The sequence below is a fragment of the Gobius niger genome (genome assembly GCF_951799975.1).
Source record: "Gobius niger genome assembly, chromosome: 13".
Classification (NCBI taxonomy): Eukaryota; Metazoa; Chordata; class Actinopteri; order Gobiiformes; family Gobiidae; genus Gobius; species Gobius niger.
This window is the reverse complement of record NC_136864.1, coordinates 13457563-13473859: the sequence shown is the minus strand read 5'-3', so window position 1 is coordinate 13473859 and position 16297 is coordinate 13457563. Positions and strand designations below refer to the sequence as shown.

The following is a 16297-nucleotide window of genomic DNA, read 5'->3' as shown; positions in this document are numbered from 1 at the left end:
TGGGAAAACACATCTAGCAGAAATCCTATCCCATTTGTCCTCATTTCCTGGTAACTTAAGGCACTGCTTACAAAAATATGAAATATATATGTCAACCGCCAATTAGGACCAGAAGTAACAAAATGTGTTACTGGGAGATTACTACGGGGCGATGAGGTACAGAATAGAGCTGTCAGCACACAAGCAGACAGCAATTTGGACAAAAATGCAAAGGTAAATATAACTGGAGCCAAGAGCAGCCCTTCCTTGCAGCGCTCTCATGGAGCCACGGTCCAACAAGAAAGCAATGTGCGAAGCTATGTGGAAAAATGATGTTTCTTTCCTGCTACCCATGGCTTGTTCTGTTTTATTACTTTGGAATCACTTACAAAGGGGGGAGGTTTGTTTTTTTCCTAAACAATTCAACTAGACTAGAAGTTACTCTTGTTTCTGAGTAAATGCTTCTTTAATTTTATGTAGAAGACCGATATTTGGGTTTTTTACAATATCGGCTATTGGCGGATCTAGCGCCGAAAGTGATATATACATTTTCCATCACGGGCAAATCCAACTGTACTTCCTTATTGATTTATAACATTATTTATGAGAGCGTAAATGTAACCACACTGTTCGGGTTTATAAAACAATTAAGTGGGAAATTAGGGCCACATTATGTACCAGGATCGCAGCTTAAATGATTCTTATTTCATTAAAACGTCCGACTTGACAACTGGAACCTTGGAACTCGGAAAAACGACTTTCCCAGCTCATAGTTCTGACTTCCCAGGACAAATGGATTGCAGCATTTAAAACGAGTCCTCCCACAATCTCTTAGGCCTCACTGAGAAACATTGCAATGAAAATTGGCTAGCTACAAGTTTGTTACATACTGTATAAGTTTCATTAAACCTCAGTGAATATGGACATGCTGTGTGTAATTTTGAAGCACAGAACCTGGAGAATTCAATCTGAGTTCTGATTGCTGCGCTAATGCTGCGGTATGCTAATGCTAACAGCAGCTAATCAGAGCTGGGACTATAAGGATCACCTAAAGCAGGGGTGTCAAAGTCGTTTGGGTCGAGGGCCGAAATTCAGCCCCCAATGAAGGTTGTGGACGGCATATTGTAAAGGGCTGTGGCCCCATAAATAACAACAGTTAACACTTTTTGTGCTTCATCAGCCTGTGTCACATGTTTCTCAAAGTGCTACAAGAAGTCATCATTTATTCACTCCACACTCGATGGCAGTAAGTTACTGTTGTAGCTAAAGCCGCCCTGGGGCAGACTGACCATTTACCACACGGCTATAATGTGCCGTTTATATCCTGATCTCTTATTATGTCAGTGCCCTCTGCTGGAATTCTTTCCTTTTTTTAATTTAAGCTGCCCCCTAGCGGCTGGAGTGAGCAACCTGGTTATTTCGTTAAAAATCCATAACTCCGCACAGGAATGGGCTACAGACTTACTTTTTTTTTAACATGCTTAGGGATTCATGCTCCTCAAAGGGCCACATTAAATCATCTTGTGGGCTGCATGTGCCCGCGGGCCTTGACCTTGACACATGTGAAGTAATAAAACAAAACCACCCACAGCTGGAGCGGCGAAGTACTTGCATTTTTACAGGATCAGGGCATATAGACCAGAGATTTGGAAAAATCAGGGTTAAAAATAGTGGTAAAAAAAATCGAAAAGCATATCAGCATCGGCCAATAAAAGTCCCCCCAAAATCAACCTCTAATTTTGTGATGAAAGATTTACAGTACTGGCTTCTTGGGTGCAGTGAGTATGGACCTATGTTGGAACAGGAGAAGAGACTTAATGCTATACCCAGAGACGGACAAAAGATTTCATATAACTCAGCATTTTAGTTATCAGTCTATGAAAACATGACTTGCTTGGCAGAGGTACATCTCAAAATAGCACACTGCGATACGGGTGTTTGTCCAAATGCGTTTGGTCTGTCACCACCTCAAGTTAATGCACTGTGAATACGCACCCCATAAAAAAACATTCTATGGAATCTAACTTCCTTGCAACACACGCTGTCAGCCGAAGTTGGTGTTACTGCTGAAACAACTCCCCTCCTAAAAAATCATTAAAGGCCATCCATAACGTCAGAATGATTTGTGCCACCTAAAAAACTGTCACCCCGGCCGCCGACTCCTCCGACCATAATTCCACGTCTTGCATAAACATTTTGACAGTCACTTGCGACACCGTGCATTGCAGAGGCAGCAGTTAGATCGGCCGCGCTCCTCTCTCACCCCTGAGTGCAGTTCTTGTGGCAGAGTTGGCACACTTTCATGTCGTCGGCGTATTTCCACACCAGCGTGTCATCCTCGCCCAGCACGCCCTGAGGACAGCGGGCCACGCAGAACAGCCCGTCTTTGAAGTTGGCACATTTGGTGCAGTTTCCCGACCCCTGCAAGAACAGATTTATACTTCACTTGAGAGGAGTGGATATTGTGTAAACGGTGCGATAGTCATAAATTGGAAGATCTCATAATGACTCGGCAGAACACTGAGACCACTTGCTTGTCTAATATACAATAAAATGTGAATTACTGTGTATTTTTTAAATATCAGATCCAAATATTCTTGCACTATTCGTCCTCCTCACCTCACAGGAGCAAGGCGTAGGTAGATACAAGTTAGTTTTTCTGTTTGTCTAACCACCGCAATTTGCCAAACTCACTGCCATCTTTTCTCTCCATGTTTCCATTTCTCGTGTTGTAAGAAGCTCTATTGATTAACTCTGATAGATAGATTGATTGATTGATCGATATTTCCCTTGAATATAAAAGCCAGCAGACGGCCCTTAGCCCTTTTTAAGTTTGCATCCTGAAATCTAATGCTGCTCCTTAATCTGCTCTTTATCCGTCTAGATCTTATTCAAACAATGTCGTCCCAGTTTATCCGGAGCCACTTTTGAGAAACTCAGGCTCGAAGGCTTTTGTTTTGAGCGAAAGACTGGATTATGTGTGCAAAATAGGACAACCACGCCTGTTACTCAAAATATAGCATGTCTTGTGGCTACTGTGTATTATGATCCATTCAAGTGTCTGTTTACAGGGAAAGGGCTTTGTCACTACCTCACAATATAAGAGGGATGGAGCATTTCAGAGCAACAACAAACTTTTCTTTTTCTTTGCATTCTGGGCAATAACAACATACGTTTAGTTATAACACATGAGGTGGGGTTTTATGTGATAGTTCTTGATTCTGGGGACAAAAATATTAGTCTAAACTCCTTACCTTCTAAAAGATGTGCCAATGGTTTTATGCTGGATAAGCTTCTTGTAGCATTTGTAGATAACTATGATGTAGAGAAACTGTAATCTAATAGTTCTGTGAAATATATTGTGGCTATGTGAATGTTATGTATGGAAAAACATGTCTCTAATCCTACTGCGTGTCAGTCATAGCTCTGTTTGGTACGTACAGGTGCACTGCAGGTGGCTGTCCCGTTCAGAGGCTGGCACTCTGGGTGACATGCCCAACAGGTTTTATTCACCACAGCTTCCCTCGGCTCCCTGGAAGAAAAAAAAAAAAAAAACAGGAGAAGAGCTGTCAGATTCATGCCAAGCATCCAGCATCGTAAACAGCTTTATGCAAAGTAAATTCTTCATCCTTTTCTCAGGCCCGGAGTTAAATTATAAGCATGGCGAGATTCAATGTTTGACAGAAGATAAACAAATGTCAGCGAGCGAGTGTGCCATTCTTGCTGTCCTGTTTGCTTTTAACTTGAAAAAAGGCTTCAAAATACCATGAATTTTTGTTTTGACGAATGCTTGAAGTGAAGACACTGGAAAAGTTCAGAGTGTGCTTGTGGACTTAAAGCAGCGCTAAGTAACTTGTTTACCTTAATAAATCCTTTTCGTTGTGATACAAGTGTTAATGGGATGATTGGGGGGGGGTCTTTCATCTCCCCCTCGTGTCTTTGGCCAGAAAACCACAATTGCAACTTTCCCTTCACTGGGTCGGAGGTGCAATACACACTAATGGAATCACGAAGAAGCAGCTAACAGGCAAACGGGCAAAGCTAACTGCGAGCTAGAGCCACTTAAACAGTTTTTACAGCCAAGTTTGAGGGAAAAAAATGATCTCCATTGTGTAATTGGATGTACAATATCCCTCTCTCCCTTTGTCTTTTCTGTCAGCGTAGTATTTACTCTCACGGACAATTAATGAGCAAAAAGGGGCATGAGTTACTTAGTACTGCTTTATTTGTTATTGTATGCGTTCAACTAAAAACAATATTGTTTTCGGACACTAGAATGTGGAGACTAGATGTAGTCTTACATTGACAATGTGTTATTTAGAAATAATCACAAATGTTTAACTGCAGACACTGAGGATTATCTATATCAGTGATAAGGCCCGTAATCTCACTATAGCTAAACCTCAGTTTAACACAACACGACTATAAGACAATAGATCAACTAAACTTACAGATCATTTTAAGCTAAAAGTCAACAATGCACTGCTACGACCAAATAAACACAAAATAAAAATGATATAACATTATAATATGGTTAAAAGCTTAAAAAAGTCAGTTTCTCTCTTACCCCTCCAGGATGTTACAGGTGTCCACACAGCTCCCGTCCCGGCTAAAGTCTCGACAAGTAAAACACATGTCGGGACCGGGGCCCCAGCAGCCCTCTGCGGTGCACTTCCGGTCACACGTGTTGTTCTTCGACGCTACAAACACATTTCCGGGGAAAATTGTTAAAACAACATCAACATATAAAGGACTGTGTGGAACTAACTGTGTGATGCACTGTTCGTCCTGACAACTTTCTGTGTTTTCATCAGCTAAGCCTTAAATACTGTAGTAATTGGTAAACTCTTGTTCTGTCTTTTTGCCACTGGAGCAACAGGGATCTGGCCATTGTCAAGCTGCAGTAAAGTGCACACAAGAAGACCATAATTAATAAACAAACATTTATTTGCAATTACAACCCGTTATTGATTCTTGCACATTGGTATTGAGTCCATGGAATCAAAAGTATCACTATTGGTATCGTTTGCACATCCCTGTCTATCAGTGACCATTTTTTGGCCTAGTACATGTACTATCTTAGCCAAAAATCTTTCATCCTCTGTAATTATCCAATTTAGAGATAAGACTAAAGTAAATTAAATCTGTCTGGGCTGATGATGAATGAGGATCAACAAACAAAAGGGATATTGGGATATTTGGGGCGACAGTGGCGGAGATGGTCGAGACCATTAATCATTTTACCATACATTGAGTGAAAACAAATTTACCGCATGTGGCCTTGTCCGAGTTTTTATCGATGCTGATGGTTTGGCTTTTGGACCTGAAGAGGCGTGTCCAGTGGCTCTCGTTCGTGTAACAGAGATTGTGATTCTTCGTAAGAATCACGTCTCCGTCACTGATTTCTTTGAGAGAACGGAGACCCAAATACTCAATATCCAGGAAGCCAACGGCGAGACTGTGCCTGCCACTGCCAAAAGAAAAAAAAAACACAGTGAAGTTTCGGTGACACTTACACCACGTGAAAACAAGACAATCTCAATAGAGGCCAAAGTAATAGCAATATGCCACAGGAAATCATCAACATTTTGTTAAACCAATTCATTACATTTTGTAGCTTTATCTTTCCTCCAAGAAGCATCTAAAGCTGTTTGCATCTTTTTGAGAGTTTCACTTCACTATTGATAAACAAATCTGCCTGTCACTAAGAGCTTGTTGGAGGCTGATCACTAGAAGGGGAAGGACGGGAGAAAGATCGTTCTATATGACCAGGAAAGCCACATCATAGAGTACCACTACATAGAAAATAATCACAATACAATAATGTCTCGCCAGGTCAGGTCACGATTCAATTTTACATTGTTGCATTGCCCACATCATTGTGAGTCATTTGGTTAATTAGCTCTTAGACCTTATTTTGTCCCAGTTTGGACCTCTTTTAGTTCTAGTGTGGAATACTTTTATCTTTAGACCTCAAAAAGTCAATTAGTTCTAGTTCAAATCTGGTTGAGTCTGGGTTTCCCTCAAACTAAGTCCTTTTCCCATAGTTTAGTCCTGTTTAGTGATCATTTAGACCCAGGTATTTTATATCTGCATGTTTTAAAGCACTGAGCAGTTTACAGATTTTCTACATCTGTTTTTCCTCAGGTTAAAACTGTATATGAGAGTCATACCTTGCTTTAGTTCTTCCTCGAATAATTTCCAAATTCTCGAAGGGGCTAAGTGAGTTCATGCTATCAGGCCAAGTCTGGATCCACAAGTGTCCTGAAGACAAAGACGCCTTGTTACTAATACAACATCAATTATTATTAACATAGTGCAACAATTTTACCTGTAATTTCCTTCACTGTTTTGAAGACATCGAGCTGAGCAGGGTCCAGCTTGGGGGTTTTGGTGAATTTATCTCTGCAGGAAAACATCACACGTCGTCATCATATAATATGTTGACTGAAATAAGGTGGAGAATATGACATTGAGTATATTTTGTACCCATGAATAGAAGTGTGGATGAAGACGATGTTGCCATTGATTATCGTGCAGTTCCTGAAAGACTCGATGTTGGTGGCGTTGATGCACAAAGTGTGAGCCAGCTCTCCCATGCCAGTGCCATTACACACTGTTCACACGAAAAAAAATGTTGGTGACTGTGATAATGCGTCAAGCAGATGATGGCGTTTTTAACCTCTTAACTCCCACATGAACCGAGCACATTTTCATCACTTTACCCAAATCTAAAAGCAAAAAAAGTGGCAAAAGAACGACGAGAACATGCTGGAAAATCAACAATAACACGATAAGAAGGCGACAAAACACACGACTAAAGAGTGATGAAAAAAGCAACAAGAAAGCCACAAAAGAACGACAAAAAGGGAAAAATAAGGGACTAAATCACAAAAAAGTTACGATCAGCTTGGCTGGTCTTAGCTTTCAAATGAGCCGTTACACTAGCCTATCGTCTGCAAGCTGCAGTCCAGAAGCTTTTAGATTTGGGTAAAGCTCACCTGGAGAAAATGTGCTCAGTTAAGACGGGGGCTAAGAGGTTAACATGTTTTGAAATGAAAGTAAGTCATGTTTGGCAACAAAATGACTCCATGCCGCTCAGCTGGGATCCACATTTACATGCACAAATCATGCAATCATTACAATCCCCTATCCAATATCTCTGCTCATAGTGATTTATGGCTTCATTTGTCTGCAGACTTGATGCATTAGTCAGGATGGATAAATGGTGGGGACAGCATGAGACGAATTGTAGCCATGGGGTAAATTCCATCCGTTCTGCACTGGAACTCACCAACACAGTCTCATCCAGGCTATTGATCATGTGTAAAGGTAGGGGAGGAGATCATGCAAAAAGGAAACTCCACACATGGATCTTACATTTCACATTGTAACTAGTTTTGACATATGGCAGTGATTCAGATGAGAGCCATTGCTCAGGTTGTTGGGAACGGGGGGGGATCTCAAGTGTTGATAAATCAGAGAAATCCAGTATTGCACTTGTTATTCTTGTCCTATTGTCGTACTGACACACACCTTTGGGGCAGAGGCCTTCACACTTGGCACACTTCCTGATCCCTCCCTCGTCCACCTCGTATGTGTCACCGCTGCACGTCCGCACGCACGCCTGGTCCGTCACCACATAGTTATCTGCAATGATCAAAACAGGTTTTAAAATTCGGAAAACTACTGGCATTTTTTTTCCATAAATGTTGTTAATGACTTTATACATTATTAACCGCTTACCACCCGCCTTAAAGCAGAACTAAGTAACTCATGCCCCTAGAGGCCATAAACGCCACTGCAGGTGTCGTAGCATGTTTGTTTTTTATACTCACAAATTTTCCGTGAGAGTAAATACTACGCTGACAGAAAAGACAAAGGGAGAGAGGGATATTGTACATCCAATTACTCAATGGAGATCATTTTTTTTCACTCAAACTTCGCTGCAAATACTGTTTAAGTGGCGCTAGCCCGCAGTTAGCTTCTTCTTCGTGATTCCATTAATGTGTATTGGGCCTCCGACCTGGAACAGGGAAAGTTGCAAGGATGGTTTTCTGGCCAGAGACATCGGGGGGAGATGAAAGACCCCCCCAATCATCCCATTAACACTTGTATCACCTCTCTTGTGGCTTCATCACAGTTACATTACACTAAAAAAATAAATGTGACAAAGCAAAGCAGCGAAAACATGACAAAAACGACAAAAACTTGACCACAAAAACAACACTGTGAGCTCTCAGGTTAAGAAGCTTTAACATTTGGGACAAGCCGAACTGGACAAAAAGTGCTTGGTTAAGGCAAGGGTTAAGAGGGATAAACCATGAATAACACAAAAACTCACACTCGACTGCTGCATTATGAGTGAACAACAATGGCACATTTTGGCAAAACAGCTGACAACACTTTTTTTTTTGGATTTTCATCATGGATCACCACAGTGAACGGGTGATTTGGTTGCTATAGTGACAACGAATCAACTGAGCTTGAACTGGTGACCGGTTCAAGGCTGCAAGGCCCAATTGCATGGCAGCAACTCCTTATTTAATTACACACATTGATCTTATTTCTCTACTGTGCTGCCTTGCTGCACATTTCGTTACATTACTATTTGTTGACACCAAACTTATTCAAATGCAGGCAATATTCTACAGAGAGCAAAGCTTGGGCAGAAGTTGAACAAGTTAAACTGAGATTGAGCAGTTGCTACATTAACGTGCCTTGAAACTCAATCACTTTCTTTTGTTGCATTTACAGTTTATAATTAAACCCGTAACCACTGAATGTCTAACGATGTGAAGGACAACCTTGTTCTTCGTGTCCCAATGTGAAACTGCTCTTTTTCATGCGTGACTTCAGCTACGTGACCTTTGGATCGCTTCAGCTGTAAGATGTGTTTTTTGACATCATAACAGTGCTGTAGTGCTGGTCTTACGTGGGCAGCTCTTGACACAGGTCGCCCCAAAGTTGTATTTCCCCTCTGGGTTGTGGACGAGCTGGTGCAAAGTGGGATCGTAGCGAAAGAGTCCGGGGCAGGCGTCCTTACACACCCCATCATCCGAGAAGTAGCGACAGGCCTAGAACAAAAAAAAAAAAAAACACTTCAGACAGGACCGTCCCAAAACAGAGCCCCTCGCAAATGATAACACTGCATTCCTCCATCTACCCAGGGCTTAATGTGCAGAGCTGTCCGGAGAGGCAACGCAGACGCACAGCAGAAATAATAGAGCGAATGGTAGGAACAGAAATGTCTCAATGGGAACAAAAGTAATAAGATCTTAGGAAACAGACGCTGCAGGCTGAAGCTTTGTTCTAGTCCGGATTTATTGTAAAAAGTATTAAATATTGTGTAAGGTTTCTTGGCTCTCATTCACAGTAGACCAAACAAACAGCACTTTATGTTTGTTACAAGAAGATAGAATACCAATAATGTATAAAAACATTTGCTCTTCAAAACACATAGATTTAAATACACTTATCAGTAGCTACAAGACAAGTGGAAGTGAAAAGTGAGTGAGTACTTTAAATAAAAGTCTGATATTGGTCAACAGCAATAGCGATTTATCATAGCACTGCACTGTAAAAATAGTTGTAGTACCTTCAAGAATGTTTCTGTGGTAAAGGCAGAACTAGTGTTATTAGTATGTATTGGTCATAGCACAAGTAATGAAGTTGTTATGCTCCAAGGCGTTGTACAATGATGCTGATGAAGATAACACAAAAATATTAACAATTGTATTTCTCACACATTTCTTCTTTTAGAAAAAACTCAACTGTATGTAAAGTGGCGCTACCCCGCAGTTAGCTTTGCCCGTTAGCTTGTTAGCTGGTTCTACTTGACTCCATTAGTGTGTATTGGTGGCTCCGACCCGGAGGCAGCGAAGTTGCAATTGTGGTTTTCGGGCCAGAGACACCAGGGGAGATGAAAGACCCAGAGGGACTACGAAAAGGATTTCTTAAGGTAAAGAAGTTGCTTAGTGCTTACTGCTTTAAATCACGTTATCACATTTTTGAAGTGTTTTCGTGGTGTTTTTGTCTCTTTTTCTCTATGTTTTTGTCGTTTTTTTTTTAGCTTTTTCATAGCTTTTCTGCTATTGCATTTTCATCGTCGTTTTTGATGCTTTTTTTTCTTGGCTTTCAGATTTGGGTAAAGCCAAACTGGGAAAAAAGGCCTTGGTTCAGGTGGGGGTTAAGAGGGGGGCTGGGTACCGTTAAACGATACTCTTATGGTATCAAAAAAGGTTTAGGTACTACTCGTATCAAATAAATAAAAGAATCGAAAGCAGGTACCAAAATAAAAATAGAAATCAAGTTTTAATGCCTGTTGGTCCTGGGACAGCATTAAAGGAAGTGACTTGGTGGTTTCAGCTCAAATAAATGATTATAAGTATTGTTCATGTATCGGTATCGAGCACCAGACTGAGAAAAAATTTAACAGCACCCAGTCCTACTTCACAGTATGCATATGTACAATATAGATGCATTTCTCACCAGACAGTCGGTTGCTCTGGGCCCAGTGCAGCCGGCAGCGCAGTGTTCGTTGCAGCAGTCACTGGGGGAGGGCCCTCTGCACCTCTTCGAACACTGCTGCGCACAGTTCAGCTTCGTCACTGTGCACAACACCCAGAATAAATACAATACAAAATTCATGGAACAGTCAATGTCACTGCGCACATTTGAGGTCACGCAGAGCCATAACATTCCCCCTTCCCCAAAAATTTGGCACAGAAATCTGAAGCCTTGTTTGATCACTCGGAACGCATTGCCAAAAGGGGGGATAATAAACAACTAAGTACTTTTTATTGGGAGTTTTATTGTTTAGCCGAAGCACAACGCGTCCTGTTTTTAATCTTATTTGAACTAAATGCATACATCAACCCAACAGGAACATAGGGACACAAGCAGATAACCTCTTTCCAATATTCATTTGTAAATATATGAATTATTAATTTCCTAATCCAAAACAGAGACTAGTCCAGCAGCGTTCAGGAAGTTTAGGCCAAAGAGATCTGCTGTGTTGAAGGTAGTCTGTGGAACCAGGTTTCTTTATTTTCTTGCACTTTCTTGACACTTTTCATTTCTACAGTATTTGGCCATGCTTGATTAGGGCTGGGTACAGCTGAACTAGTCTGCATTCAAAATAAAAGGTTTAGGTTCTACTGGTATCGAAAAAATGAAAGCGAAAGCCGGTACCAAAAAGAAATATAAAATCTTTCTATTAAAATTTCTGATTGACCAAAATTTAAGTGAAAGACAAGTTGAAAAAATAATAATAAAAATAATAAAAAAGTGGAAACAATGGGAAAAATAAGTGTAAAATTGTGGTAAATAATAAAAAGAAAAGAATTGGGGGAAAAAATGGAAAAACGTTAAAAATGAAAAAAAAAAAAACGTTTTTTTTATTTGTGAGAAATGGGGGAAAAAACACATAACATAAATTGGGAATTAAATGGAAAAAAATGGTGAAATATAGGGAAACATTTTTTTAAATGAAAAAACTGGGAAAAAATTATGAAAAAATTGGTTAAAAATGGGGGGGGAAATATGAAAAACTTGGAAAGTTTTTTTTACGCCCTTTTGTAGTTAAAGAAAGTTTCTTTTGTTGTTTCACCTCAAATAAATAATATAAATGTAAAATAAATTTACATTTATTAATCTGTTCATGATTCTATATGACACATAATTTAGTATAGGTATCGAAAAAAGTATCACTCATGTATCGGTATCGGTAAAACATTCAAACAAAACATAGACAAGAAAATAGCTAATTTAAAACTTACACGTCTGACAGTTCTGAGGACCGGATGCCCAGCAAGAGCCATTGAAACAGCTTGAGTCACATTTCTTACCTGTGGAAATAAGACAAATATCGTATCAAATGTTGGGTTAAACCGCTGTTATCTAGGACACTGAGACGGTATTATTTTTGGAGTGATGTATCGGCTTACAGTATCGCTTGTTGCTGGCCAGAGGCAGCACCATGTTGGGTTTTGCGTCAGCGTTGACAATGTCGAACCACTGGATCGTCTCCACATTACAGAGCTGGTTGTTCTCAAATTTAACACCTCCTTTGAGAATTTCTGCATGAGGGAAAGTAGTTCAAACATATCAACAAGGAGAATGCAAGGACAGAGGAGTCAGGTACAAAATTAAGGCTGCACAAACTGCACAATATAACATTAGGTCAGTGGTTTACTTATTCTCTGACCCACTTGTGTCTCTATTGCATTTTGCCCCTTCTCTCGTCCTGCTTTTGTCGCGTATGGGGGGAATCTCTCACCTGTCAGGCTGGTCAGAAGGAGCTCACTGGTGCCTCGTACAATACTCTTGTTGTAATTCCCCAGAACAGCGAGAGCAAAGCCGTCGTCGTAAAGAGCGTGTCCACGGATGATGCGCAGGTTTTCCAGGGGGATCCGAGAGGCGGTGTTGACTGCGATAAGAACGTAGCCACCCACATCTTCAATGGACTGAAACACACACGCAAAGAAGTAGAGACGATTTAAAGCATCAGTAAAAATAGTCAACATTTAACTTGTCTGTATATTCTCCACAGTGGAAAACTCATCAAAATAATGATCCGAAAGAATGTAAAAAGTCATTATTTTAGATGCAAGGGGAATGTATTTCTCACACTGTAATGAGGTAAAGGGAACTATCAAAAGTGAGTGAAGACAATACATCTAGCCTCATTTCCTAGTTATCCAGAGTGTTGCTGATTTTTGGAGATTTTTTTTGTGTGATTCATGCAGTTCTTATGTTTGAAGAGCTACGTGGCGCTAGGCTAATGTAAGGCTAGCACGTTTCTACGGTATCAGCTAGCCTGCATTAAAAACAGTCTTACGCGTCGTTTAACCTTTTGCATTTAAAAGAACTTATATTGGAGCAGCATCAGCTTCGTGGTTGTATAAGCTACGGGGTGGCGGAGTGATCTGCTAGAAAACAGTCCCTCAAAATGCGATCATTCATGTGATGCAAGGTCAGTTATATCGACACACACATTTATATGGTTAGTCTGGTGTTATAAGTGATTTGTTTCAGGTGCTCTGTGGAGCGGGTCAGACTGTTTTTAATGCAAAAAATATCTCCATAAATCAGCAACACTCTCGATAACTAGGAAATGAGGCGCTATGTCAAAAATCCTGAAATATCCCTTTAAGCATACCATTTAAGAAACAGCTTCCTTCCCACCGCTGGCAGGAGAAGGCTTATAGGTTTGAAGTGCAGACTCGAGTTGGATTAGTAGCACGTATTTTGATTTTGCAGCACGGTCCCGTCCCAGTGCCTGTTGTTTTGTTTATGTCTGGGACGGGTGCACGTGTGTGGTCTTGCCTTTGCAGCTGCAGAAACGAAACCTCAACAAGAGACAGGGATCTAAACATCTGTATCGAGTGAGATGCGGGAAGCTCTCCACAGATTTTAATTATCCGAACTGGGGCGAATATCGGAAAATACCATCGACAGAGAAAAGCGGTGGTGGAAAAGACCAACCCTGGATTTTATCTTTTAAATGTGCAATGAGGTGAATTGAACAGATTTGTTTTTGTCTTTGAATAAAAATGGCTCATTAATCAAAGGATGATGTGAAGCATTTAAACCAGGGGTGTCAAACTCATTTTGGGTCGCGGGCCAAAATTCAGCTCCCATGGTGGGTCGCAGGAAAGAGAGAAAGTAGAGAAAATGTTTCCAATAAGTGAATAATTAATTATTTGATTTGGTCAAAGCCCCAACTTTACTGTAGCTTCATTATTAACAATGGCTTACACTTGTATTTCACTTTACAAGCCTGCATCACAAGTTCCTGGAAGTACATTAGTCATTGCTCATTCACTTGGTAGTGGTGGGGTTGACCTTACCTTCAGAAAGGACAGGTCTCGATGCTCGTCCATGTAAGTGATCTCCAGGTTCTCCAGGACCACCGTGCAGTTGCTGTAAGTCTTCACCATGTTCTCGTAGTGATTGTCTCTGGTGCCGAGAAGGTTCAAGCGGTTGGCGATTCCTTGGCAGACTGAAGGAAAAAGAACGACATAAAGTATTACCAGACCATACTCAATGATGAGACTAGTACACATATATCCAGAGTGAACGATAACAAAAAAGGCACCAATTGTGTCTAAATCATGATATCAATTTGTCTGGTTTTGCATTTATTCAGAGCTGAAAGGTTTATCTGTCATCGCAGCTTATGTAACAATCACACGCTTCCAATGAATGTCTTTTGGCGTGTCCGTCGGCAGATTCAAACTGCAAGGTCACTTCTTGGAGCAGCTTCATGTGAAAATCTGGTTCTCATCTACAATAGGAATAGGAATCGTAGGAGAGTTCACGCCGAGTGTATTTATACTGGCAGACGTGCGGAGATTTCCACTGCTCCGTTCAAAGTAGTTACAGCGACCACAGCAACCAGCATCTCCCGAATGCTCTGTCATTTCAGGGAACCACTTAGTCACAAAAAAAATTCCACTGGATTGTATTGTCTGTGTAAATAAATAGAAAGCTAAAGGCTTCACTTCACATGTCGCAAGGAGGTTATGTTTTGGCAAGCGCTGTTTTGCCAACAAGATAAGAAAACCAAAAAGTGAGGGTCAGTATTTTGTGACATTTTTAAGGAAGATCGGTAACTGGTGAAGGAAGTTGAGAAGCTTTTCTGGACACGAACTGCTTTGGTTTATTCATTGGAAACATTTTACTATTGGAAGATAGAGCCAGTTGGTTATGGCAGCCACAAGAGGTTAACAAATAAATTATTAACATTATTGTTCTGGCTTATTCAGCAATACAAGCACTTTTGGCCATCGACGATTGCCAGAATCGCTGCAAGTAATTCTGTTTCCATTTTCATTTAATGCCGAACCCATTGGTCTGCACCGGGGTATTTCCTTAATATTCCGTTGCACGGTAGAGCCAGAGGACTCTCCTTTTACAATAATGGTGCAAAGATAAGTTGAAAGCAACGGCTGTTCAATTAATCAGTAACATCTCATTATTTTGAGTTTGCACTTTGGAGGAATAAAATGGAAACCTCTTAACAGCCACTTTAACCAAGCACATTTTCTCCAGCTTTACCCAAATCTAAAAGCTTCTCGACTGGAGCTTAGAGTCTCATTTGAAAGCCAAGACTTACAAAACTCATCTAAGCTGCTTACTTGTTTATGTTGTCACGTTTTAGTTGTTTTCGTTGCGTTTTTAATCGTCATACCGCCTTTGCGATGAACAATCCCGTCAGACCTTGGAAGCTAAGCAGGGAAGGGCCTGGTCGGTACTTGGATGGGAGACCGTTTAGTAACACTAAACTGGTTGCCTCGCTTCCGTCATTCTACCCCATGGCAGCTGTGGCTACAATAGTAGCTTACCACCACCAGGTATGGAGTGAATGAATAATCCAATGTAAAGCGTCTTTGAGTGTCCAGAAAAGCGCTATATAAAACCGATGCATCATTATTATTATTATAATTTGAGTTGCTTTTTATAGCCACATGTTTGTCATGTTTTTTGACACATTTCTGCCGCGTTTTCATTGCTTTGTTGCAGGGCCCGATCAATATGGGGTTGGCCTGGCCGATAGCCGATTGGCCGATATTTTAAGTAATTTAATTTGATGTTTGTTTTGTTTTTATTTTATCTCTCAAATAGCCTATAGCTTAACATTTATTGATATAGCAAAGGTTTTCAGTCATAGACATATACAAAAATATATCTAACAGAGGGCGATAATGTTTTTTTTCTACAGTAAGGTCCACAACGATTATTGGGGATTTTGATTGGCTGATACTGATATGCACCGCTGATATTTTTGGAAAATGTCTGGTCAATAATCGAGTCTATTATGCTTCTAAACGTGACAGCAGGGGACGCTGAATATTTATGTTCAGAAGGTACTTCAGACAAAGCTTGTTTGAAAGACAAAAATCAGTCGATTTCAAAACAAAAAACGGTGAGTCTCTCTTATTGTTCTGAAATTATACACAAAGGTCTACAACATAAAATGTATAAAGTAGGTACAAACTTGTGACCGATTTTCACAGCAATGTTTCTCTGCTCCCCTGAGACCTAGGAAATTTTAAAGGTCTGATTGAGGTCTTTCCAATGTAAAAAATGTGATGGTTTTATCACTTTCAGTTCCAATACGAGCCATTGCTGTTATTGTTTACTTCCGCAATATTCGCCGGATGTTTTGGTGAATGGTCGGCAACAGCTGATGATCCAGGCCTCTAACTCGGTTTTATAAAATGATAGATCTGTTACAGCGCAAGAGAAGCAATGTCCTGTTCATGGACATTGTTTTTGCAGATCCTAGGATTTTAATACAATTTTTATCAAA

At 40.5% G+C, this 16297-nt stretch overlaps 1 protein-coding gene across 1 annotated transcript in view; it reads right to left on the bottom strand.

The window, feature by feature from the left end:
* The window catches only part of egfra (epidermal growth factor receptor a (erythroblastic leukemia viral (v-erb-b) oncogene homolog, avian)), a 59112-nt gene that overhangs the window by 15574 nt on the left and 27241 nt on the right, over positions 1-16297 (bottom strand). Inside the window, exons 2-15 of the mRNA XM_079569682.1 lie at positions 13833-13984; positions 12260-12446; positions 11928-12059; positions 11760-11828; positions 10471-10589; positions 8915-9056; positions 7516-7629; positions 6469-6595; positions 6311-6384; positions 6153-6243; positions 5250-5449; positions 4547-4679; positions 3421-3511; positions 2243-2400 (exon numbers count right to left, since the gene is read on the bottom strand). Of these exons, the coding sequence (XP_079425808.1) occupies positions 2243-2400; positions 3421-3511; positions 4547-4679; positions 5250-5449; positions 6153-6243; positions 6311-6384; positions 6469-6595; positions 7516-7629; positions 8915-9056; positions 10471-10589; positions 11760-11828; positions 11928-12059; positions 12260-12446; positions 13833-13984 (1789 nt within the window). The remainder of the gene's footprint in view (positions 1-2242; positions 2401-3420; positions 3512-4546; positions 4680-5249; positions 5450-6152; positions 6244-6310; positions 6385-6468; positions 6596-7515; positions 7630-8914; positions 9057-10470; positions 10590-11759; positions 11829-11927; positions 12060-12259; positions 12447-13832; positions 13985-16297) is intronic.